The 26,093-nt window shown below is 41.5% G+C and overlaps 1 protein-coding gene and 1 gene segment (V, D, J or C); both read left to right on the plus strand.

Moving 5' to 3' along the window:
• The window catches only part of LOC146813330 (T cell receptor beta constant 2-like), a 934,578-nt gene that overhangs the window by 514,877 nt on the left and 393,608 nt on the right, over positions 1-26,093 (plus strand).
• On the plus strand, positions 1,314-14,848 carry LOC146813339 (trypsin-like). Its single transcript, XM_085620151.1, has 5 exons — positions 1,314-1,419; positions 5,781-5,940; positions 10,075-10,328; positions 11,328-11,464; positions 14,613-14,848. Exons 1-5 carry the CDS (start codon positions 1,380-1,382, stop codon positions 14,760-14,762), a joined length of 741 nt encoding a protein of 246 aa, XP_085476277.1. The 5' UTR covers positions 1,314-1,379; the 3' UTR covers positions 14,763-14,848.

The following is a 26,093-nucleotide window of genomic DNA, read 5'->3' on the forward strand; positions in this document are numbered from 1 at the left end:
CCTGCCTGGGTCCTGGACTTTCTTTGATTTCTGGTCATCGGTTGCAGGTTACTTTTCATAAGGTTAAAGGATTTGCCCTGTTGTAGTTTATTGAAGTATTCTACTCAAACTTTGTGAAGTGCAGCACCCATATGTTTGTAAACCTTTGTCTTGTTCCCTTGAGAATTAGATGCAGCCAACCTACAAAACTCCCTTTGTTACTCTCGGACGCCATTAGTAACTGCCTCCATGCAACATGCTGGCTTCTTTAACCTCTCGTTATTATTTAGTATTTATTATTTAGTTAATTGTTTGCAATCAAACCTTCTCATTCTGTGATATTCATAAAGATTCCTATCTTTGGGATTGCTTAACCTAGTGATTACAAATGGTTGAATGATCAACACCAGTTCCTGAACATCTAAAATGTGGATATCATTGTTAATTCAACATAACAATGCTTTCTAACTATTTTACTTTTTTATTATATTTAACTATAAAAGAGTAAGAAAAATAAAAAACTGACAATTGCCTTTTTGTAAGGCAAGTCAATATTTGTTTATTTTGAAGTTAACATATGCACAATATTAATAACTAAAACACCCCCTAGACAACAAAAGTAATAGCAGTTATTGTCATGTTTCTATCTACATGTATCAACTGCCTGCCACTCTTTCATACTCATCCAACCTCTCTCACCTGCTGTGAATGACATCTTGTTTCCAATCCACTAAAGCCCTCTTCATATTTCATTTTTATTTCTTTAAAAAGGTAAAAAGATAATAGTTTTTATGGGCATTTCCCAATATAGCATGGTTAAAAATTATACAACATCAGTACAGTCAGATGATGGCCAGAGATCAAGGTGCGCTTAGAAATCAAGCCCTCCAGCAATTGTGTTTGAAATTTTTTTGTGTCTTTGTGGAACAGGCAATAGCCCAGAGCATAGAGAGAAGAAAAAGAGAAACATGTGCAGGAAATATGTCCTCAAATAGTTATGTGTGAAAATCTAAACCCATGGTCTAAGCTTTTACAAATGTTTCCAACTTCATACATTTATAAAATTGCAAGGTTTGTGATATTTGCAAAGCATCCTTGAGCAGAATTATGTTTTCACAAACTGTTCAGTATGTACCAGAAGTCTCTCTATATCTAAACGATAATCCTGTGTCCATCTCACTACCTTTAATCTAGCCCGCTTTGCATATCAACTAGCTCTTAGATACCCTTGCAGCAAGGTCTGCCAGGCTCTAACATGACAAATTGCCCAATTTGGCAAACTAAATAATCACCTGGGAAAGTGAGCAGATGCAGAAGACCTTGGATGACTGGTATTGAATTATTTCGCTGGTATAAATACTCCAGCCTTCTTCAGGCATTTCAGTAGACTCCAAGCAATCATGCATCTTTTCCTGCTATTCGCCTTCCTGGGAGCAGCTGGTGAGTTAACTAGCTATTCAATGATATTAGTTCCTAGAACCTTTAAACTGTTCACCTTTCTTCCAAGATGGCTATTGACTCTATTCTCACACTACTTGCAGATGCCTAGATTAGTCAGTAATGATAGAGGTGTCAGTCTGAGATTTCCCAACAAGCAAAGAGGTGTTCCCTACTAAGGATTGAGCGGGCTGAGGCCCTTGGACCATGGTCATGGACAGGTTAGGGGGATTTGTTTTCAGTTCTCTGGAAAAGTTAGACCCGCTAGTGTAGGACCTTTGTGCGGTATTCTGGACTCTGTTGTCCACTCTAGTGCAGCTCCTCCTGAGAGCAGTGTGGGGTAGAGAACACAAACATGTGATTACAAGCTTCCCACCCACACAGAATAGGTACAGCATGCCATGAGCAATGCAAGATCCTATATTTGATGCTTCGCACATTCACGAGGGGATTCAGATAGAGGAGAAATAATGCTGTAGTGGGGATCCTATATTTAAGAGCCTACTTCAATTGGTGAAGCACTGTGTCCCAGGTGTGCAAGCACTACACGTAAGGCCTGAGTGGGGCATGAAGCTCCAGCACTGTGCACTGATCGAATCACTGTGGTCTTGATCCCAGGCAGCCAGTGTTTTAAGAGGGATTACAAAGGTGGGGAGCTTCTAACATGGTCGTAGCAAAGAATTTGAATGAGGAAACCTTTCCAAGAGGCTTGTCCTATGTAGTTTAGGATGTAGCCTAAAACATGGAAACTAGGTCAGCATTTGGATGCTTCTCTGTGAGTTGCATCCAGACATATAATACAACAGGCATACTTCTAAAAAACAAGCTAGACCTTTGGTTTTGCCAATGCTTGTTAGCAGTATCACATAAATGAGTAACAACGACTTTGTTGTGAATAATGATAACTGAAAATGTTTCAGTTCTGAAAAGTTGAGACAGATTTAAACATTGCTAAGTTCTGTGGAAAGGGAAGTGGACTTGATAGTGTCTCATTCACTTTCTTCTGCCATCTCTCACTCTAGTAGAAACTTGCACCATATTTGTCCTCCATATTTTTGTAATCTTCTATCTCTATAACTCACATGTCATCATTATCCACTTCACCTCCCCCTTGCCACTCTCTTCTACTCCAGGATGTGTTCATCTCCTCACGTCATCATCCACCCTAACACACATTCCACCAGCTCAGTTTTATGTTCCTTTGGTGCTGTCAATATTTTCACTGCTTTGCTACTCCTTCACTCGGATCATTATATATGTGACCATTGCTAAGAGTGTTCTGCAAAGAGGCCAAGGAATGCATGTGCAAGAAGTCTGAACACCTTTATGGCAAACTGACAGGTACTTTGAGAATTTCACTCTACCTTCAGATTACTCTCCAAAGCTCCTACTCATGTCCCATCATGAAAACTTATCGACAACCATAACACACCCAGATGCCTAGAGGCAATTCAGTTGACATAAATGTCCATGTTGCATGAAACAACTACAGAAACATAACATAGTAAAATAAACAAAAACTCTTAAGGAGTGCAAGATAATCTGAAAATTTTGTCTAAACAGGGACTGCATTGCTTTTTTGGAAATTCAAGCATTGTTTTTTTGCCAGTAAAAGACATGAATTTAGGATAATTGCAAAGTTTTTAAATTACTGCCGCATTTGAAACATGGCGGGACCCACCACACTTAAAGGTCTGAAGGTAGCCCATGGATGTGGAGTGGGTGATGTCACGTACCCAGCCAGATCCATGCCCTCGACCCTGCTGGCACATCACCCACATCTTCGTAGGTTACTCTGCAATCCCAGGCCCTGTCTCAGAGGTGGGTGAGCTACGTAAATCCCAAGCCAGATGCCTGACTCTGGCTCATCTTGTTGTCCTCTTGAACCCCTGAGAACAAAACGAGAATAGCTTTCATGTGGAGTCTGCCTGCAGAAAAATCCTAACCTCATGTACCAAGAATTAACAACAAAGCAGTGACTTTTGATGTAAAAGAGATGCGAGAAAGAGATACCCATCTAGTAGATGAATTGCACAGTTTGAAACTAGAGAACTTTGGGATCAGTCCCAAATGGTGTGATCCATGGATGTTCATTGAATGATTTACATTACAAATATTTCCAGGTCTCAAGTCATGCACGACCTTTAGAACCAGGCCTGATGGCCCAGTTTTGGCTGGACTCTCCCTGTTAATCTGTTGGCTCACCTACCTCTACCCTGTCAGCAGGACTAGTGATTTGATTTTGCTATTGCTGCAAACAGCCCATCCGACTGACACTGCCAGGCCAAGATCTAGAAGCTACGTTCCTTACTACTTGCCGAAATAACCCCACATTGATAATCGACCTCTATGGAGTGATCTTACACTAGGTAGAAAGTGGCAATATGACTGACTTTGGAAATTGAGAACAATGTTCTAATCACTACCAGGATACTTGCCAGTCAATTTGTTTTGTTTGATGCTGTCTAGTAGCTGCAGACTTGGAGGCTGTTAGTAACAGGTATTTGCCTTTCATATGGATAGGGACAACTTTGTATGCATTTTTGTACTAATCTACAAACTCAGTCACTGGTGTATGTTTTTGTTGTGGAAACTTTACATCCCAAATTATGTCAATCAACTGTATACAAAGTGCTGGCGATCATCAACAGGTGCCATGCCAAATGATGAAGGTCCATTGATCATGATGGGATCAATAAATATAGGCTGTTCCTATCTAAAAGGGGTTCCAACACCAGAGTAGTTTCATGTAACTACAGCTATTTCACATGGTTCACAAAGAGAGTTGTTGCTTGAGGTTCGGGTTCTGCCGCAGCTCGGCCAGGCAGTCTAGCTGCTAAACCAGGCATTCTGCAGCTGACATAGTCACTCACGAGAAAACCACTGGATTCTCTCCTAGCAGTGAGGCCTCCACTATCCTGCATTAGCTCTGGACTGGCAGTAGGGAACTGCCCTGCAGTCTTTAGGACATTCAGAGTGCACAGATTACAAGTTTTTAATTTAGCAGAGAGGTCACAGCTATCTTAAGCTTCAGGAGGGTAGATGAATGACCCGGAAGGATGATGCCAGACCACAGGTGGCTCCACATGGGGTGCTCACACATTAATACATCCTCTATTTGGTGGGGATAGGAACAAGAAGGCTTAGAGGTCCTGGTGAGGAGTGGTCCAGACAAGTGAACGACACAAAAACCAAATACATGTATCAAATCCATTGACAATAATTACAGAGGCTGAGACTTAAATCTTAGATCCCTACAGTTGTCAGGAAACCAGATTTTAATGTCGCTGGTGCAGCACTGATTCTGAGGCCTTAACCATCATCTCCATAATGCTCCGCTACTCAATATGAAATAGATAGAACTTCTTCCAGGCTGTGCTCTTTGAGACCATGGTGCCTACCAGAGGCCATGCTTGAGGCTGAGAAGATGTCATCACCATATGGGATTCTTAAAGGCCTCCTGTGGAACCTCGTATGGTTGTGCAAGATCAATACCTCCAACAGAGCAATGCATGGAGTTGCATACTTGTCTTTACTTGCAAGTTGAAGGAAGGACATTTAAATCTATAACTCACTGTGGGGTCCCCTTGATTTGTAGCAAAAGGCCTTTAATGGAACATGCAGGTGTACACTAGTGATTAGTTGCTAAAAGCTGTTTAAAAAAAGATGCAAATATGCCTTATGTTTCTAAGAACAGCAGATAACAATATTTGTTTAACCTCTTCAGTGCCCCGCCCTTTCCCCGCCCTGTGCCGCGCGTTGCATTAGCGGGCGGGGTTCATGACGAGATAGTCTCGTCATGGGCACAGCGCAACCGCGCTCCATAACGAGACCATCTCGTCATGGGCACTGAAGGGGTTAAAGCAACTGTAGCCAAATATTGACTATTTACAGCTACGCGTATATTTACTATTCTTTACTCAATATGTATGTACCTTGAATATATGTAAATCTTCAAGGTACAAATAGATATAATTACCTGCATATACTTACTGCCACTATATTTTGGCATTTAATAACATTATGATACTATTGTAGCACAGTATTTTTGCCACAATCTTTCAGTATTACAACGAAGAAGGATGCTTTGACTAGAGGGTGTTCTGGTTGTGTTTTCGGGTGGGAATAACAATGGTGAGTTCCATTTCAGGGGACAGCAGTTCGAAATGGTGGGAGTTTCCAGTTATGATAGTACAGTTTCTTTTTTTCTGTATAATTAATTTTATTGAATGTAGCAGTGAACATAAGAGGAAAGCAAGTGGAACAGTATGTGAAAATAACAAAAATATGAAATGGGTTGTCTGTGTACACAGATTCTTTTTCTTGATTGACCGAACCTACATTCTGACTGCCTTTGTTTCCAGTTGCCTTTCCTGTGGACGATGATGACAAAATTGTCGGAGGGTACACCTGCCCTGAAAACTCTGTGCCCTACCAGGCGTCCCTGAACTCTGGCTACCACTTCTGTGGTGGGTCAGTGATTAACAATGAATGGGTGGTCTCAGCTGCTCACTGCTACAAATCGTAAGTCATCTGGTCAGTTAAACAAATTTGGTTAAAATGATGTTTGTTTTTCAGAGGTTTTTGCTGTCACCAGTTCACAACATCTGTGTAACATGAGATACTCAAGCACATGATATGGCAGGTGCAAGTCTTTTCCAGAACAAAAAGTTTTTAAAAGGAAAAGGTGGGTGGGGAAATGCGTACTCCCTGTGGCTGACAGACCATGGTGACCGCCACATTGTGCATGCTTGGATTGAGGGGACCCATGGGCACCCCCCCGTGACAGATTTGGAAGGCCTCGGGTGAAGGGGCCCCCGAAGAACGCTTCCAACAGCCGTTTTGTTTCGCTGAGACCGAGGTGAAGCGGCTGTCCATTGCTCGGTTGGAATCTGGCTCCATTACACGGCACAATTCATCTACGAACGAGTCGTACGGACATGATCGCTTTCGGAAACGAAGGGCTACGAATCTGATCCGGTAAAGCCAAATTTGATTCGGAGGCCTTCCGAATGACATCGGAAGCGGGCCCTTAGTCTGGTTTGTACACTATCGAGCCAAAAATGGCCAACTAAACTCATTGTGTGCTTGCAGTGCATTTTCATTATATTGGGTTGCAAATTAGGCAAGTTACATTAATGGAAAACAATGTGATTACTCAATCATAGTTAAACTTATTACTTGCTGCATTTATACCACAAACCATCATTGAAGTATTGTGATGCCAATATCCACACTCATTTAGATCACACTAAGGAGAAGGTTCAGAGGTGAAATTTACCTGTGTAGCTGCAAAATTGCTGTTTTGACAAACAAGCCCAAGAGCTGCAAATATCATTTCTCCCTCTAAAGATGTATTTGAGAGGCAAATGTGATTCATCACTTTTGCGCTACATAGGAATGGTGAGGAAATTCACTACTCACATGGGCAAGTAAAAACAATGTTGAATCATGATCATCGTTGGTCTGCCTTGTATGAACCTTGGTGATCTTAGGTCTCTCCATGATCGTGTGCAGATTTAAAGGATGGTGCATTCTAGTTTTCTCACTGACGCCCTCAACTATTCTCATAATGACCTATTGTAAGAAAGCATTAGGGACTGTATACTGTGTACTTTTAATATAAAGGCAAACACTTTGTTTTTTAGGTCTGGCCTAAAGACAGCTTTTGCTGCCTTTGCAGCTTCATGGTTTCCCCAAAATATTGTACAAAAAATATTTACATATATAGGGGCTCGCAATCAACACTCTTTCACCATTGATCTGTTGAGAAGTCCCTTGTATTATACTCCCTCCCACCCCAGCTGAAGTTATAGATCAATGGAGCAGCCCTTTCCAGCCATGGCTTGACTTTACTTTGAGTGACAAAATTGTTTTGTTGCACATGTACATATACACTTACAAACAGTTCCTCAAAAATAGAAATTGTTTGACATTTGCACTACACAATGACTGAAACACAAGGTCATTTGAGTGGCTGAGAGTATATGAAGGTTTTTAGACTGAAGCCACACCAGCACAGGACGATCATTAACATTTCAACAACTTCTATCTGGCTTGACATAGCCCTCTAGTAACTACTTATAGAACTGCATCTACCCTATTGTAGTGTTATACAAGCACTGCCAGTATGCAAAAACATTCCTCTCCATTTCAAAGGTTAAGCTTACACCCACCAAATCATAAACAACCAAAATATATAATTGGACTGCACTTACAAGTGAATTAAAGTTCCTATAACTAGTAGGGTGTCATCACAAACTTTAAAAAAATAAAGAAATGTATTGAAATCTGTAATTTGGACTCATTATTATGAAATAGCTTTGGCCAAGAATTAATCTTATGGAAAATAAGCACAAATGATTAAAATAGCAAAAGTGCGTATGCAAATTTATATTCTAAAGCCACACCATCTCAGTTTGGTTCAGATAATTAAACCAGTTGGTTCTAAATCAATCTGGAACTCTATTAACAACAAGGAGAACTGCAGCTTCATGAAAATATTTGAATGCTTTTGCAGTTGAATTCCGAGGGACATCAAGTAACGATTACTGGAACTGCAGCTTCAAATGGGAATTTCTGTGCTTTTGCATCTGACTCGATAGTGACACCTAGTAATGAATAGTGGAGCTGCAGTTTAGTGTAGGAATTTCAAGGCTTTTGCATTTGACTAAAAAAGGACACTCAGTAATGGCTTCTGGAACTGCAGCTTCATGAAATAATTGTAATGCTTTCTCATTCGACTTTGGAAGAGACCTAATGATGATTAGCAAAACTGCATGTGATCAAGGCCGCTTGTACGGCCGAAACGCGTAATGGCAGAAGACTGAAGAATAAAATAATTGCTGCACAATTGGAGGTCTGCACTTGTCTTTTCTTCCAAACAATTGGTTGTATCACGAGTTGAAGTTATATATATATACACACACACATATTTATATATTCCTCAAAGAACACCTAATTTGCTCAATAAAGAGACGGAACCGGCATTCCGTTGGTTTATTAGAAAGTTACAATCATATATATCTTCAAAACACCTTCCCACGACACCCCAACTATGAGTTGCACTCAAGGACTGGCAAATACTTTTTGAATACGATAGATGCACGAAACAACCTGCTAAGACACTATAAATTACTATTAACAAGTAAATTAAATATTCTAAATCACTTAAAATTACAAACTATATTTTAAAAAAAAATAATAACAATTATACAAACAATATTAACACATAAAATAATATATGAACCAAACACATTGCAATAATTAAAAACTATTATTTACAACTATTTATTAAAAACTATATTCTTGAAAACAATATTACTTACCGTAAAAAATGATGTTCTTGACAACGATATTTCTGCATCATGATATTTTTGTATCACAAATTTATTTTTCTGATATTTCGATTTTTGCAACTCAATATTTAGCCAAATACCACATTTACTTATCCTGTTGAAACCAAGCACAATTTCTTAGAGTTGTAAATTTTTATGTTGAAGCCGCACTCCATCAACTTTGTGAAGGACATTTTAAGCAGTTGCATCTTACTCAAGAGGAACAGTTAGTAACAAAAAAGGTTTTAGACAGTCTGCTGACTTCAGAGGGACATCTAATAAAGTTCTGAAGGGCTTCAGTCTTTTTAAACACTTCACATTGTTTGTGCTTCCTGGAAAGGGAACTCTAGTAATTTATTGAGGTAACTGTAGCTATGTGAAATGCCAGACCAATTTGTTTGTCAATACCTGTTGTAGTATGTGGCAAACACAAGAGCGATGGACATTAACCCTTCAAATTTCAGGGTGCCAATGTACGCCTGACAGAGGTTTTCCGGAATGTTTGCACAGACCGTGAGGAAACATGTCAGGGACACTTTCCTTGACAGACACACACTGTTTGGCAGTATTGATGACACTATCTGTGACGTGCACACATGTCTTAATGGCAGGGAGGCGTTAGAGGATGGTTCTGATAACATGCTCCATTATTCGTGGCAAGGCAGTCTGCCACTCACAAAGTATGCCACCACAATCTGACACATGCACTTTGCTACAAGCCCTAGGCAAATGCTAATATCTAGTTTGACAACACTCTTCAAATCTCTCGTGAAGAGTTTTCCTCATTTGTGATAACCTTGCATATAGAAGGTCCAGATTATAGAGCTTGCATCAGTGCCAGTCCCTTTTTGCACCGACACTTCCAGATCTCAAAGGCAAGAGTGCCAGTTTCACTCCATAACATTAAAGACTCTTTTTGCAGGCCTGGGCTTCATGCATCCAAGTAACTCGTATCAAGTGTTTTAGTCTAATTAGCTCATTGGATGCAAGACAACACTACAAATCCCAGAATGCATTAGGTTGTCATATAAAATTCCAAGACTGGAATTATTGTCTATGATGACATCTTATCAAAGGCTGCATGTGTACTTTTGTTAATCAGAAGTAAAATGTATCCTACCTGACAAGTGGAAACATGACATTCCACCTGTCTTTCACTGCAAACGCTAAGTCTAAGGTTGTTGTAAAATTGCATCCCCACAATTTATCTCTAAAACTCCAAAGCTATACATACATTTTTAAAGACCAATGAATGTTTTCTTAGGCTATCTAACTTATATATCAAAGAAATATTTACAAACTTTCAATCTTCCCCTTACAGCCGTATCCAGGTCAGACTCGGTGAACACAACATTGAAGTTATTGAAGGGGGTGAACTGTTCATCAATTCCGCCAAAGTGATCAGGCACCCAAAGTACAACTCCAGGACCATTGACAACGACATCATGTTGATCAAGCTCGATTCACCTGCCACCTTCAGTGCACGCGTCCAAGCAATCCCCCTGCCCACCAGTTGCGCTCCAGCTGGAACCGATTGTCTGATCTCAGGATGGGGCAACACCCTCAGCAGTGGCAGTGAGTACACCCTACCTAACCTTAGTGTGCAGACTATCTCTTTAGAAATATGATTCTTATTGATATTGATTAGTAGATACAATATACATCAGAAAAGTTTCCAACATTGCAATTCTACACCTGATATTAGCAAATACAAATATTGCCTGCTTGAAAAGGGAGTGTGTCTGAGCAGGTAATGTTATGAAGGTAAGTGGGCAGATAATCAATAATTTGTTTCCCGTCTACCAGTGACTGGAGTGAGGTCTGAATAGGCACAAGTCAGACAGACTGCCACAGCATCTGTTGTGATCTATGAGAACATATTCTTTATCGCACATCACATATTGTTCAGACTGGATCCCAGCTCCACATTTTTATCCCAATTACCTCACAAACCAGAAGACTCACTTGTCTGCCCATACACAAATTACCTTTTGTCTCGAGACCTGGTTTTAGGCTTGGGGATCCCCAGTAATGGGGTCAAGTTTTGAAGCTCTCAAGCAGCCCTAGCTTGGATATTTCCTTGACCCCTCCCCCCCCCAACACACACACTCAGTGGTATAAGCCAAAGCTGGGTAGCTGGCCTCGAATACTGGTGGATCTAGAGAGGAGGAGGTGGGGTGGAGGGGGATAGAGGGGAATCAGTGCACTAAGCCTCTCCCTATAAAGGTGGATGGAGTAAGCTGAATCCCCCTCAGCAACTGCTTCCTGTCACATGCCTTAGACTGGACTTGTTCATGCAGCACACCATACACAAAAAGCACAGGCATTTACCAATCTCGTTTAATGTGTGCACATGTGTGAACATGGCTACATAATATTTGTCCTCTTATGAGCCTGGCTCAGCAGACATTTTGAATGAGTACTATTTGCTCTAATTATTTACAATAATTAACAATATGCATTAGATTACTAAATTGGTGTTTCTTTAAAATTGGTGAACAATGCAAACAGGTTATTGCTTGCAAGGTTTAATGCCCTCTGATTGTGTAACCCTACCACCATGATCTTCTGCAGGTAACTACCCAGATCTCCTCCAGTGCGTCAACGCTCCAATCCTCACTGACAAACAGTGCCACGATTCATATCCTGGTGAAATCACCGATAACATGATCTGCGCTGGATACTTGGAGGGAGGCAAAGACTCTTGCCAGGTAACTCATGCATTTTCAAAGCAATATTCATTTTTCTGACACTATTGCAAGGGGGTTTTGAGTCCCAATGTTGATGCTCCCCCTGTATCGTTGTATGTGTTTGAAAATCCAGGGATGTTTAGGGGGATTTGTGTGTGTTCCTGCAAAGGGGCAACCACAAAAGTCAGTCAGTACCGAAAAACCTATCCATTTAAAGGTTTATTTCCACTCTGAATAGACTTGCAGCCTGAGAACCATGAAGGGCAGTAGGAAGTACATTTGAATTTTGGGAAAGAAGAGGGGCCACCTGATAAACGATGGGGAGTGTGGGTCCTTTTCCTGGAGGTAGGTATGTTTTAAATAACATGGGCGGAATCAGTGACGTTTCCAGAACTCATCCCAGGTCACCACAATTATAATCGTCCCATCTATACAGGTGGTTTACCCGCTCAAAATGGACAGGACTCTAGGTTGGGTAAACACAGAGGGGTATATTTAGTAGGGAATAGCACCACCACAATGCAACTTTAAGCGATGTTCTGATGGCGCTGTGCCTTTCTCCATATTTACAAAGAAGCGCTGACCCACTTTGAGTGGCTCAACCTCGCCTTGTAGATAGGGCCCGTTCACACGCATCACTTTGCGTGAAAGGAACTTGCAATGGGTGTTGTTGTGGGCATTCCACCGCAACACCTATTGCATTTTGACATTGCCCCAGGTTTACGAAGATGTGTACACCTGAGGCAGCACCAAAAATGAATGATATGCAATAGCAGGCGTTAAAATTGCGCAACATGAGAAATACTTTTATTTCTCCTAGTTTTTGCCTTTTCTATTTCTGATGATTCTGCAGCACACATAGATAGAGCAAAACACCATTAATGATTGTTTATTTTTTAGGGAGGTGTCCCTTCCTGCACATAAACAATCATTAAATATTGACTATGTGCTACTTCTATGTGTGCTGCAGAATGCAACACACATAGAAGTAACAAATCGCCATTTTTGATTGTTTATTTGCAGGAAGGGACACCTTCCTGCACATAAACAATCATTCCCTGCATCGCAGACATACTTGCACTATGGTGGAAGGGTACCTGCGTTGGTGCTAGGCAGCTAATATTAGCGTCAGCGCTAGAGAAAACACAGGGGTGTGCTGTAGTGTTGTGAATATGGCACATTCCTGTGTTTTGGCAATGTCAGAGCACGTCGCTGCCGAATTTGGCGCAGCTCCGCACTCCGACATTTCATTGTAAATATACCCCACTGTCTGCAGCTCTTCCATGCCGTCTCCTTTTCCCATTCCAGAGAAGTCTGTCTTAGACTTTTGGGTCAGTGGAAAGAGAAGAGAAGGCGTGTGGTACCACTATCATAAACCATTAAATGGCAGTCACTTTTGCCCCTGCACACCCTAAGGACATTCTTTCTGGAGCACACTTTGTTTTAAAATGAAAGAGTGAAACTACAAGCCACCATGCATACAGCTTCCCATAGATATATCATTTAGAAGTTTCAAGAAAATAGGAAAAATATACCAGTCTACACTATTGGCCAGCACTGTTATGTATTGAGCTGCAAAATTCTTGATTCCAATCTAGAATGTGCACATAGGATAGATATAGAACAGGAAGCTTGGAGCTGCTTCTTCCAAGATGGCGGATGAGGAAACTTTAAAATATAAAGGATTCGTGGGGAACTGATGACTGGAAACCACTGTGGACTCCATTTTTATATACTGCTCTGCATGTATTGGTTTGCTGAGAAATGTATAGTCCTAATTCATATTGTGTGAGTGAATTTGAAGCGGGATACATCCAGTAATTTATTTTTAACTCTGGCGTATTTTGTAGATGTAATAAGGTTTTTTTGACCAATACCCCTATAAACCAATGGCACATATTTTTTTAATTGGATCGAGAGCTGGTAAGACAGCAGATAAAACAGTTCCCTGGGACAAAAACGTCATGCTACACAAGGAAAAGGCAATAGTCGTCAGATGCGAAGGATGACACCCAAGCACTCAGCCTTCTGGTAGCAGTTAAAACAGCTTCCATCTCATTAATAATTTAGCAGGCAAGGGTGGGCTGGGGAGACGGTAGATCGGGTTCAGCACATTGATTTCTTTGCTCATGAATAGAGTGCATTTATTTTTGATCTAGGATGATACAGGTTCTGGTCAATCGCTCACCTCAGAACCTGAATTCCAAATGCTGTGAAATGTTTTTAAAAATACTCCATTCTGTAACTTGTAATCTATAACCTATGTGACTTAAGAAAAGACTCTACTCTGTAACCTTTGTTTATCCAACACTGCCTTTGAAAATGTTTGACAATCAAATGTTTGTAAAGTGCTCTGCTGGTCTTGTATTTTGGACCTGCTTTATTTAAATCCCGGTTTTATGATCTTCAGAAGATCCTTATCAAATATGTTATTGAATTTGGGAAAAAACTGTTTGAGAAGAAAGATAAAACAAGAGATGACCAAACAGCAGTAACAGAAACATTTGGAGGCCAGGGCCCATGTTATGCATACAGCGTACTGTCCTGGTCTGCATCACGGTACACGTTTAACTGGGTGCACTGCGTGCCGTCCTGGTCAGTGCACCCTATTAGAGTTAATGCACTGCCCTCAGTGCAGAAAAAACCGTGAGCCTGTCCTCTGAGCAGTGCATTATTGAATGGTGGAGCAGCCATCATACACTTTGTTGGTGGCTACACAGCCTGATTTTCAAAGGGGGACAAAGTTTCCCCTGCAGGAGGGTGCAGCCAATGACTTCATCTGCCTGCATGAAGATTTCTGGGAAGGGTCCATAGGACTCCCTCTGCCCTAAAAGTTAGCCTTCAGGGGTACACAGACTGTGTTCCACCTCTTTGTGGCACAGTCAGTGTTTCTCATAACTAGAAGTGTTAATGTTTGTGAATATTTTATGAGTTTCCACATACTCCAAGTTTACCAGTTAGTACAATTGAGTATTGCATTAGAGCATGGACTTTGTGCTATTCAACTTCCTTGGGCATTATGGTCTGTTCTTTGAGGAGCCTTGCTACTACATTGTTCATTAATCCATTTGTAGTACAGACTAGTATGAGAAGTTGATTTTCAACATATGTTTGTTTTAAGCAACAACATATCCAGTACTGTGTAGTAATACCTGTTTCTCTCCATCAGGGTGACTCTGGTGGCCCAGTGGTCTGCAACGGCGAGCTCCAGGGTGTTGTCTCCTGGGGATATGGGTGCGCTCAGAGGAACTACCCTGGAGTCTACGCCAAGGTCTGCAACTACAACCAATGGATTGAAGAGACCATGGCTGCTAACTAAATTTAAGTGACTACAAGATATCTTGCTTAGAATATCAATACTGTGAATGAAGCAGAAGGTTGAATTAAAAAACACATTAACTCCTACTTTTGTGTACGCTGCCTTCACTATTTGCTTTTTGTATGTTGTTCTGATTCGACCATGGAGGACTGGGATTTCTACTTCTGAGCCATAGTGTACTGGACTTTGACTAAGATAAGTGCACAAATTCAGGAAATTTCTTGCAGTTGAGCAGAGTTCCTGCTGGCTGCAGATTTCCTTGATCCCACATATCAATACAGGATTAAGTATTATTATTGAAAAAAATACAGCTGCTCCACCTGTAGCCCAACCATGCCAATGAGTGTATGCACTGCAATAGTTTGTAATATGAAACTGTAACTGACCATGAATATGTCCCTGAGGCAGTGCTCCATCCCGTATGTCAAGAACGCACTGTAAGGGAAATGGTAGACAGAGGTGATACCTCATTATAGTTATAACATTGTGCCACTGATGGAAATCAAGTGCAGTTGAACTTATAATTTCAGGCGTCTGCTGTAGCAAGACTGGCAGGAAACAAATGGAGGAGATAGCATAGTATAGCTGATGTAATCTGTAAAAATCTGGATTTGGTCTCCATATGAGAATCCAGTCTGCCTTTTCTTGAGTTCTGGCAGGACTACTTTTCATTCGATTGGGTAAATCAGTTCAACCATCATGGAGCTTTTGAATTCCGCATTTTCAGTAGATCCTCCAGTGGAGTGCGTGTAGACCTTACAGAGTGGTACCACTGCAAGGCTTGCATCCTACAGAATTTTCTTCTCATGAACACTCTGGATTCCAGAAGACATCAATTTTATAAAAATTGCAAGTTACTCCTAGAAATCCAATATTATTAACCCTCGTGGAATCCTCCACAATCTCTATATGGGTTTATGTATCAATCAAGACTGGTTTGCTCTGTTCTTGGAAACACTCAGATCCTCCTTAGCCTTTTCCTACTCACAGACTGTAGTTTCCACACAGGAGATCTGCGCTATCGCCTCTTGTGGTTCCCGTCAGTTTTGATCAATCTTTAGTCTATACAGGAACTAGAGAGAGTCCATCAAAGTTACCTTATAGTCTATGTTGGCAATTGTGTTTTAGAGATTCTTGAATGCTACTACAATAAGGGATTCATTAACCAAACCCTTTGCTTCCTTCGCTCCAGTTTTTCAACTTGCTGCATCATCCACTGATACCGGCTGCTGCTGCTATCTGTAAACAAAAGCCTTTCAATTTTCCCATTTCCCTCTTCCAGTTCCCCTTGAGTAGCATAAGGGCCATCTTTTACGAGTAACTGTCCCACCTCCGAATATTAAAATTATTGGTTAATGCCAACCATTGTGAGAAATTAAGTCACCCAACATGCGGTAGGCAGGTTTTGTTGGTCCCATGCCCTGTCTGTTCCAATTATACCTTCCTTGCACCATTTCTCTGCAATAGAGCCCCACTCAGGGCCCACTGTGGTAGCTGACATCCATTCAGACTTGGCTCCCACAATCTCTTCTTGTGCACACCACTCATCTCATGTTTCAAGGGCCAGGGAATGCTATGTTAAGGTCTGCTGCTCAGACATGCACTGTGCTGTGTCTGGATTGCACAGGGGGAGCTCAACAGCCACCTTCATGTCAGGCACATGGTCCTGGGCACTATTGCAGTTATGGGTCTCCCAGACCTACAGAGGACACTAGATTCCTTAGACACCTCGAAAAACCTGCCTCTTTGTCTACAGTCCATGGAATGGAACACCCAAACATAGGTCAATGCCGGAGCTCCGTGACCACTTTGATTCATAGCACAGCCAAGCCCACCCTCTCACATTTCACTTTAGAAAGGTAGGAGCTTGAAGCATTCCATATTTCATGTTCACATTTTCTGGCACATTGAAGAATTTGTGGTATATCATTGTCCGTGGTAAAGAAAAAAAGGAAATATAGAGCATGAAATTTATGAAAACAAAAAATGTATTTTTATTTCATCACTTATGGCTCACAGCTTTCATGCATACAGAAAGGAAAACTGAAACATGTTAAAGCTTCTAGTGCTTTGGATGTTTCTCAGTCAGGCTTTCGTGTTAAACATAGCACCGAGACTGCCTTGGTGGAGGTAATGGACAATATCAGAATGGCTCTGGATCAAGGTCAAGCGGCACTTTTGGTGCTGCTTGACCTTTCAGCAGCATTCGACACCATCTCCCACCAAGTTCTCTTGCATAGACTATTGGAGCTTGGCATTAACGGATCTGCATTGAGCTGGTTGTCAGATTTTTTGTCTAACCATACTCAGGCAGTGTCAATGGGCCCTTTTTCATCGGCTCCCACACAGGTTACCAGAGGCGTCCCGCAGGGCTCATGTTTGAGCCCTACTTTATTTAACATCTATGTGACGCCCCTGGCTAAACTGATGAGGGATCTGGGGTTTAACCCCATCTCCTACGCAGATGATACCCAACTCCTCCTCACCTTCGACAAAACGAGATCAGACATACAAACCATCTTCTCTCAGGGTATGATGGCTATTGCCTCCTGAATGAAAACCAACTATCTCCAGTTAAACTCTGAGAAATCTGAGATTCTGTTGTTCGGAGGTGCTGACATCTGTTGGTCTCCTAGTTGGTGGCCTGAGGAGCTGGGTAAAGCCCCTGCCCCTAAAGAGGTAGGTAAATATCTGGGCATTAAGCTTGATAAGAAACTTACCTTGCAGACCCATGTCAATACAATTGCCGGGTCTTGCTATCACATCTTAAGTCTACTTAGAAGAGTTTTTCCGCTGCTTCCACTTTCCACCACGAAGACTTTAATTCCGGCTTTGCTCCTGAGCAAGATCGATTATTGTAATGCTCTTCTCCTCTCTGCTCATGCTGCTTCATTGGACAAATTGCAGGATATTCAAAATACAGCTGCCCGTCTGGTAACTGATTCTCCCACTAGGACCCCCTCTTTGCCTTTACAGCATGAACTACACTGGTTGCCAATCAGAAAAAGAGTGCAATTTAAAACAGGTTGCATGATTTTTAAGGCTCTGAACGAGCTTAGTCCTCGTTATCTTACTAGGAAACTGAAAAGTTATAATCCTATATCTTCACTCAGATCAGGATCTAAAAAAACTTCTCTGTGTTCCTAGAATAAAAAAAGCCCGTTCTGGTTGCAGGGCCTTTTCGTATCTGGCTCCTATGTTTTGGAACAGTCTTCCCCAATACCTTCGCACAGAAATGCCCCTTCTCCGTTTCAGAAAGCTGATGAAGACATATCTTTTCTAAGTCCAAGATAAGTCCGCTGTTGCAAGCGCAGAGATACCCCCAGGGGTGATTCAGCGCTATATAAAATTATAAAATCAAATCAAATCAAAATCAAGCTTACATAGAGTCCAGAAGTAAAGAGAGGCTTTACATCATCCAGATGAGGGGCACTCTGATTATCTAAGATGCATTAGTATGGCACGTGACTCTAGATATTTTCATGCTAGATTTCAGAGAATAGCACCAAAACTGGAACATATACATGTGAAAAAAAGGTGAGGTTGTTAAATAGCTGATGTTGATTGCGTTCAATTACACACACACACACAGACTCACAGGCCCCACACACACACAAACCTCTTCATCTCAGCCTACAGGTACTATGTAATTTGTACTTCCCAATGTTTATTTACGGTCCTTGTAATTTCACTAGTACCTAATAGAGAACATCATGTGATATTTAGTGGGGTGAATTTATACTGGTATGTGGCAGTCATGGCAGTTCCAGTTGGTAGCTCAACCTGCAGTGGCCTCCTAAGTAACACCTTGGGCCCTGGGTCCTCTTTCTTTTCAAATTAAGCCCTGAGCTTATCAGATGGACAGTCTTGGATGGTATAACATTCAATAAAGAACTGTTCTCTTATTCAACACTCCTGATTGTAGCTAGACTTATAACTTCAAGTGAGATCCTTCAATAGTAGAGCAAGGATGGGAAGAGTCAAAGTGCCTAAATGGAAATTGGGTACCGGCACCCCTCTGGTGGGATCATAATAGACTGCCAGAATTGGGGTCCAATGGGTTTCTCACACCATTGGTGGGCTGGTACCCCTGGAGAAGTCACATTAGTGATAGGTATGCTTTTGGGGGCCTGGAGCATCTGGTACACCCCTTTACCGAAGTATGTATTGCTGTAGTCAGAGTGGGCTGCTCTAATTTGAGGAATTAGGGGAGTAAATATTGGGCTATAATAGCCTCTTGTCACATTTCCAATTCCAAACAGTGAAGAAAAATATTTTAATAACTATCGTTTTTTTAAATATTTATGTTAGGATGTTTAAAACAATATTTTTGGATTCAGAGAATGGTCAGACGGTTCTATTCCCAAGGCAGGATATCTATTCTATCTCATCCAAGATTGCAGCAATTAATGGCGTTGTCCATCTTTGTTCTGCTTGATAGACATAATGGTTTGCTGCAATGTGTACATATATCACTCTGAATCATGACACCTCTAAGAGTGTCAGTTAAACTTGTGTACTTTAATTTATTGGTGGCAGATCAGTGACAACATGAGGATTCACTGATCATCAATTTATCAAGGATACTTTGTGATCACACAACTACAGGACATGTCCTTCCAGGTCAAATAAAGGAATAAACAACTTGCTGTTCTTCCTCTACTTTCTCAATCACAGCAGGGGGATTGAAGCGGAAGCAGCAGATACAAGGATTCTTCATTCAATGTAGATAAAATAATCTCAAATCAATGTCACATCTATAACAATTTAATTTTCAGCAAGCAGGCAATGCAATGCAATAACATGAAACCAGAGATAGGGGAGGACAGAATAATCACAGTTATTTAAGGCTCTCATTTCATAGAAATATTGACAGACAACCTGATTCCTGATATGTTTTATTTTGTTTCTCTTATTTTTTAAAATATTTTAACACACCAACTGCAAAATTTCACAATCAACTTTAGTGTTGACTGGGAAATCCTGAGCCCCTCACCATCAACTTCATCACCGCGCATTGCTATTGTGTGAGAATATTATTAGAGTTGCTATGCAGTCAGAATGTTTTCCCCATCAACCAAGACACCTTGGGGCCAATCTTTATGCTGAGTCTGTTTAGTATTTGGGCATGCACATATCTTCACTATACCAGATTTCTTACAATCAAATTATAGCCCATTGATTGCAACATTAAACAACTGTTTGAGCAATACAACAGTTTACCCCTGGGCCTTATTGGGAGCAATAACGTAATGAAGATGTTGAGTCTTCCAAAATGTTAGTGTTTGCTTACATCACTACTGTTATACCTACACGCTATTTTCTTTCGCAAAGTAGAGAGCTCTTGAAGCAAGATTATTTGGCAATATTAATACCCCTGATGCTCTTTTTTTTTTTTATTGTTTTTTTGTTTTATCCCATGGTGGTGGGAGAGAGATTAACACTGGAACCAAAATCATACTAACATATATACATAGAAAATTGTACAACTGAAATACATTGTTAGTTAAACACTAAAACCAAAGTCATACAGAAATATATACATAGAAAACGATACATTAACTGAAGTACATTATTAATTTGTCAACCACTCTTCAAAAGGAGCCCAGTTCTTAGAAGCAATTAAATGTCGTCTCTTCCCTCTGAACTTTTGTACAGAAGTTTCTAATTTGAACCAGGCCAACATCCTGGCCTGCCAGTGACAGAAGGTGAGCGGTTCAGGATTTATCCAGAGAGACGTGATACAGAGTCTCACCATTGCCATTGCAATAAACAAGAAAGCCTGCATATATCTTGATCTTTCAGGGGCCGTGGAATATTGATAGCCAGTAATTACCATTTCTGCAGAAATTTTAATTGAGGATCGAGTGATCTGCATGAGAAAGGTTTCGATTTGATTGATAAAGAGTGACAACTCAGGGCAGTCATAGAACATGTGAAGGGAATCTGCAGATGGGAATTTGCATCTTGCACAGAATGAGCTTTTACCCCCACTAACAGCCCCCCATCTGACCAGTTTTGCAGGCGTGTAATAAAGATTGAACATAGCCATATAACTTTGGGTGCGAAGAGTACCGGAAACCAGAACGGACCTAGCTAACGTCAATGGGAATTTTAAATCAACACAAGGTACTCCAAATTTAATCGCCCATTTATTATTATGATCGGTTAAGTCATCTGGGAGTTGAGACAGAAAAGACTGATATAAAATCCCAATTTTTACTTTCCTTCTTACTAATTCCACAATTATAATTTTATCAAACAAAGTTGGGTTCAACAGGAGTTTTTTATCGAGGAAACTTCTAAATTGTAAATATTTGAAAAAATGATTAGACTGTAGTTGAAACTTGTCTTTTAAAGACAAAAAGGAGGCCATCAGGCCAAAGTCAGCCAAATCTCCAATATCCCTCAAACCTTGAGAAGCCCAGATGGAGGCTACCCCCTCTTGAAATATTACTGGGGGTAATCCAGAGGCATTTAATGGCGTGTAATAATTAAGTTTAGGGATATGAAAATGACGCCGCACTTTTTGCCAAATCGCGAATAGTGCCCACGCCACCATAAATCTGTTTTTTTTTTAAATAGCTTGGCTCAAGAATGCGTGTTAGTATTCCTTTTGTGGCATCTCCTAATGCAATTGAATATACTGATGGCACCAAATGCAGCGGAATCTCGGCAGTCTCCCCTAATAGTGGAAGAACGAAATGTTGAATCATAGCTGCCCAGTAGTAATATGCTAAGTTTGGGACTGACCACCCCCCACGGTCCTGCGGGAGACAGGTCCATTTGGTGGCCCTTCTTGGCTTACGATACGCCCATAAGAACCTTTGACAGATCCTTTCAGCTCTTATTAGAGTGGAATTGGAAATTAAAAGTGGAATAGATCTAAATAAATATAATAATTTAGGAAGGACAAACATTTTGAGGATATTACAGCGCCCAAATAAAGAAAGATGCAAATGATCAAGTCTTTCTAGCTTATTGTGGAGCAGATCAGTAACAGAAGAATAGTTCAAATCCGAAATCTGCTCAACATCAGCCGAAATCTGAATACCCAAATATGTTGCCTGTGCACTAATAGGGACTTGGGATATTGGCATGGCCGATGTTTGTAGAATTTGCGTCTTTGCAATATTTAGCTTATAGCCCGAGATTGAGCCGAATTGGGCTGCCAGAATCTCCAATGCCGCAAAAGAGCCGGCGACATTATTTGTTAGTACCACTATGTCATCGGCATATGCCAATGCCTTATATTCAATTCCATGAACAATAATTGGAGAAATGTTTTGGGATTTTTCTATCAAAGACAAAAAAGGATCAATAAATAAAGCGAAAAGAAGGGAAGAGCAGGGGCATCCTTGTCTGGTGCCCCTGCTAATAGAAAAATAACATGATTCATTCCCTGAAATACGTATTTTAGCGGTTGGGGATATATACAAAGCTTGTAGAGCCTGAATAAATTCCAGGGTAGGCCCTTCCAGTGCAAAACAGCCCATAGGTACGCCCAGGAGACCCTGTCGAACGCCTTCTCGGCGTCCAACAGGATCACCCCGAGGGGAGAATTTGTCACCTTAGCCCAATCTAGGAGGGCAATAACCCGCCTAATATGGTCAGTCGTATCCCTGCTGGGAATAAACCCATGCTGGCGAATAGAAACTAAGGGAAGAATTATTTGCGCTAAACGAAAAGCTAAAATCCTTGAATAAATTTTGCTATCAGTATTTATTAGCGCTATGGGCCGATATGATGCAGGATTTAATTCATCCTTACCCTTCTTCTTGAACAAAACAATTGTCGACTGCCGCCAGGAATCAGGGACAACCCCCGTCTGGGCAAGTTGAAAAACCTCTAGCAACTGCCGCTTAAATAAATGTGAAAAGGTCTTATAGAATTCAAGATGGATAAGATCCGGCCCCGCTGCTTTACCGTTGGAAAGAGATTTTATAGCAGCCGCGGTTTCTTCCCAGCTGATAGGTTCTGCGAGAATTAGATACTGATCGGCGGTGACCTTCTGAGTATCGAGAGATTCAAGGAATTGCGCCAACCGGGTTTGTTGCTGCTCAATTATATTTGACTCCTCGGTATATAAGATCGAATAAAAATCAACAAAAGTATTTACAACGGCCCTAGGTGAGTCTTGAATAATGCCGGACTGATCCTTGACCCTAAGAATTTGACTAGCTACTGCCCTTTGCTGTAGGCGTTTTGCTAGAACCTTTCCAGCCCTTTCCCCCACCTCATACATTGAAGATTGAAATTGGAAATTCTTGGCTGCTATATCCTCATAGAAAGGCTCCAAAAGATTAGCCTTTGCTAAAGCAACCAATTTCTGACTTATTGTTACATCCTCCACCCTACAAATGTTGGTGCTTAAATCCTGCTCTGCTTGTTGAATCGCTGCTACTCTAATTTAAACAGTCTGTTGTTCTGTTTGCCAGCGATAGGACGCAATTCTCTTAGTTTCGCCGTGCAGGGCGGCTTTAAAAGTATCCCAGACAATGCCAACCGATGCTGTGGAGCTATTAATTTTAAAAAACTCTGGGATCCAAACCAACAACCGTTCCTGATATAATTTTATCAAATAATAGTTTCCCATCAAAGGTCCATGACCTAATTTGATTAGCGGGACGGTCCCATGGAAAACTAAAAATGATGGGGTTGTGATCAGATATGGTCTGGGGATTGGTTTGAATCTTGGTAGACCCCACAACTTCAGTAGACATAAAAACAAAATCAATGCGGACCATTTTATTGTGGAGTAGTGAATAAAAAGTAAACCCATCTTGATTTGGATGATTATTATGGTACGGAGCACCTTGTAAACTTGGGGCTTCTGCCCGACATATGCACTATACTTTGTAATGTCTAGCTGACTAGGGATATTAATGTTGAAGTCCCCACAAAAAATCAATGGGTGTGGCCATGTAGCTAATTCTAAATTTAGATCCCTCAGGACCTGCGGGTCATCTAAATTAGATGCATATATCGAACATACAGAGAGCGGACAATTATTGACCAACAATTCCGCGACTAGCCATCTGCCTGAATTATCCTGCTTTATCCTTTTAACCCGCCCAGCCCCGGTTTTTAGAATAATAGCAACACCCCTGATGGTAGAAGTTTGTCGGGTGGAAGCGACTAAATCATAACCCAAGAATCTGAGATAGCCTCGGCTACCCCAGGGAATATGGGTTTCCTGCAGGCAGATTAGGTCCACCTGCATCACCTGTAACATCTTATGAAAAATCCTACGCTTCTTAGGGTCATTCAATCCGCAAATATTCCAAGTTGCACACATCAATCTAGGACCTCCCATTGATTATGATAAAGAGCGATACGTCTGACAGACAATTTGAGCATTTTATGGAATATGTTACTGCAATCCATCCTGAAAAATAAGTGAGTTGACAACATCTTAAATGCATTTGAAATACTCCTACTAAAATCTGTATCAGTAAATCTAGCCACCTCTTCCACCCACCACCACCACACCACCCGATGGTCCCGCCCTGCCACCCTCCCCACCCCTGCTGAACCCACCCACCCACCCGTTGCTCCCCCATACCCCTCTCCCCCCATTCGTAGCACAGGACCGGAGTCCTTGTGATGGTTGAGTAAGCGTTACCCCACACTCCGCTGGACCAACAGTTTCTCCCTTACAGAAAGAGATGGGGATGATCCTGAATGTCATTAGCAAAAGAAAAAAGTTCAAGGGTTCATATATACGAAACAGATCATCCCCAAAGACCTAAAAGAGAAAAAAACAATATATGATGAAACCTGCCCTACAATTGCAAGTAAAAAAAAAAAAAAAACATAAGACAATTCGGCTACATTGAATCCAAAAATTCCTTAGCGGATATCTCCGACAAAAAGAACTTTGTCTGGCCCTTGAAAATCACTTTTAATTTTGCCGGAAAGAGCAAAAACGCCTGGGCCCCCTTCGCCTGAAACAAAGAGATTTGCTGGCGTAAATGCCAGCGACGGTCAACTGTCTCTGCACAGAAGTCCGGACGGGCAAAGAATTGACAACCCTTGGCAGACCGCTTTTTATTAGGTCTGGCTAGATCAAATATGCGTTCACGGGTGAGAAAGTTATTAAAGCAGACCAGAATGGCTCGAGGATAGGGATTATTAGCGCTAGCAGAGGACTGTTTTTTCTTGGTGAATGGGAAACGATGCGCTCTCTGAATCTGAAGCTTCCAGTCCCATTGGGTGACCTCTGGAAAAGCATCTGCGAAAAGCTCCACAATGAACTTTCGAACATCATCGCCCTCCTTGTTTTCCTCTATCCCCAAGACGCGCAAATTATTCCTTCTGGCCCGGTTCTCAAGGTCGGAAAGTTTCCATAGAATATCTTTGCGCTGTTCTTTAACCTCCATGACTAGATCTTTCTGTGTAGCTGCGGCATCTTCGAGAGCTGAAATTCGTTCTTCAGCTTCCGCAACCCTTGCGGTGGTCTCAGCGGAGGACTTGATGACACTGCGCAGGGAATTCTGCATTTTGCGACAAACGCCTTGAGAACGAATGTTTTCTTGCCTTGTCGCTTCTCTGTGCAACATTATAGTACGATATATTGTTACCAAAGAGACCTCTTCCGGAATATCAAAAGAGTCCCCTCCACTATTGCCTGGGGCATCCTGCAGGTTGAGTTGAGGCTGATCCTCTCGGCGGTCGCCCTGTAGATTTTGCTCAATGTACTGAAGAGATGCCTTAGACCCAGGGGCCTTGCGCACCGTGTCTGCTATCATATCCTTTGAAGCCTCACTAAGTCGCCAGTCAGCCGCATCACTATCATTATCTGACCACTGAAGATCAGGATCGTCCTCCTCCCCGGACACAGAATGGTCGGACACGGAATAAAACTTGTCTGTAGACTCACTGACCTCAGAGCCCCTAGCATTATGAGGTCGTTCTGTGGGCAGCTCCAGAGTAGCAGGCATAAGTATGTTAGGAGATTGAACTACATTACCCAGAATGCGCTGAGCCGGAGCAGATACAGCATTAGAAGAACCTGGAGTCCGTGTTGCTTCCTCTTGAGTATCATTTAATTTCTTAAGTCCAGGTGGATCCCCAGGAGCGATTATATGCACAGAGCTTATCGCATTATGAAGGGGTGGAATAGGTGGATTTAAAGAAAAATTCTGTGATATAGCAGAATTGACAACAACAGCCTCAGCATGAGGGAGCATTAAATCATTAGACGCTTGCGGCTTTGCCCCCTCCTTACCGAGCAAGCCGTTAGAAATCAGCGCAGCATCCCCCGGAGTAACAGCAGATAGACTGGCAGCTGCGTTCAGCATCGGAACCTTTTCTCTGGCTCCAAGCCTG

The sequence above is a fragment of the Triturus cristatus genome, chromosome 7 (genome assembly GCF_964204655.1).
Source record: "Triturus cristatus chromosome 7, aTriCri1.1, whole genome shotgun sequence".
Classification (NCBI taxonomy): Eukaryota; Metazoa; Chordata; class Amphibia; order Caudata; family Salamandridae; genus Triturus; species Triturus cristatus.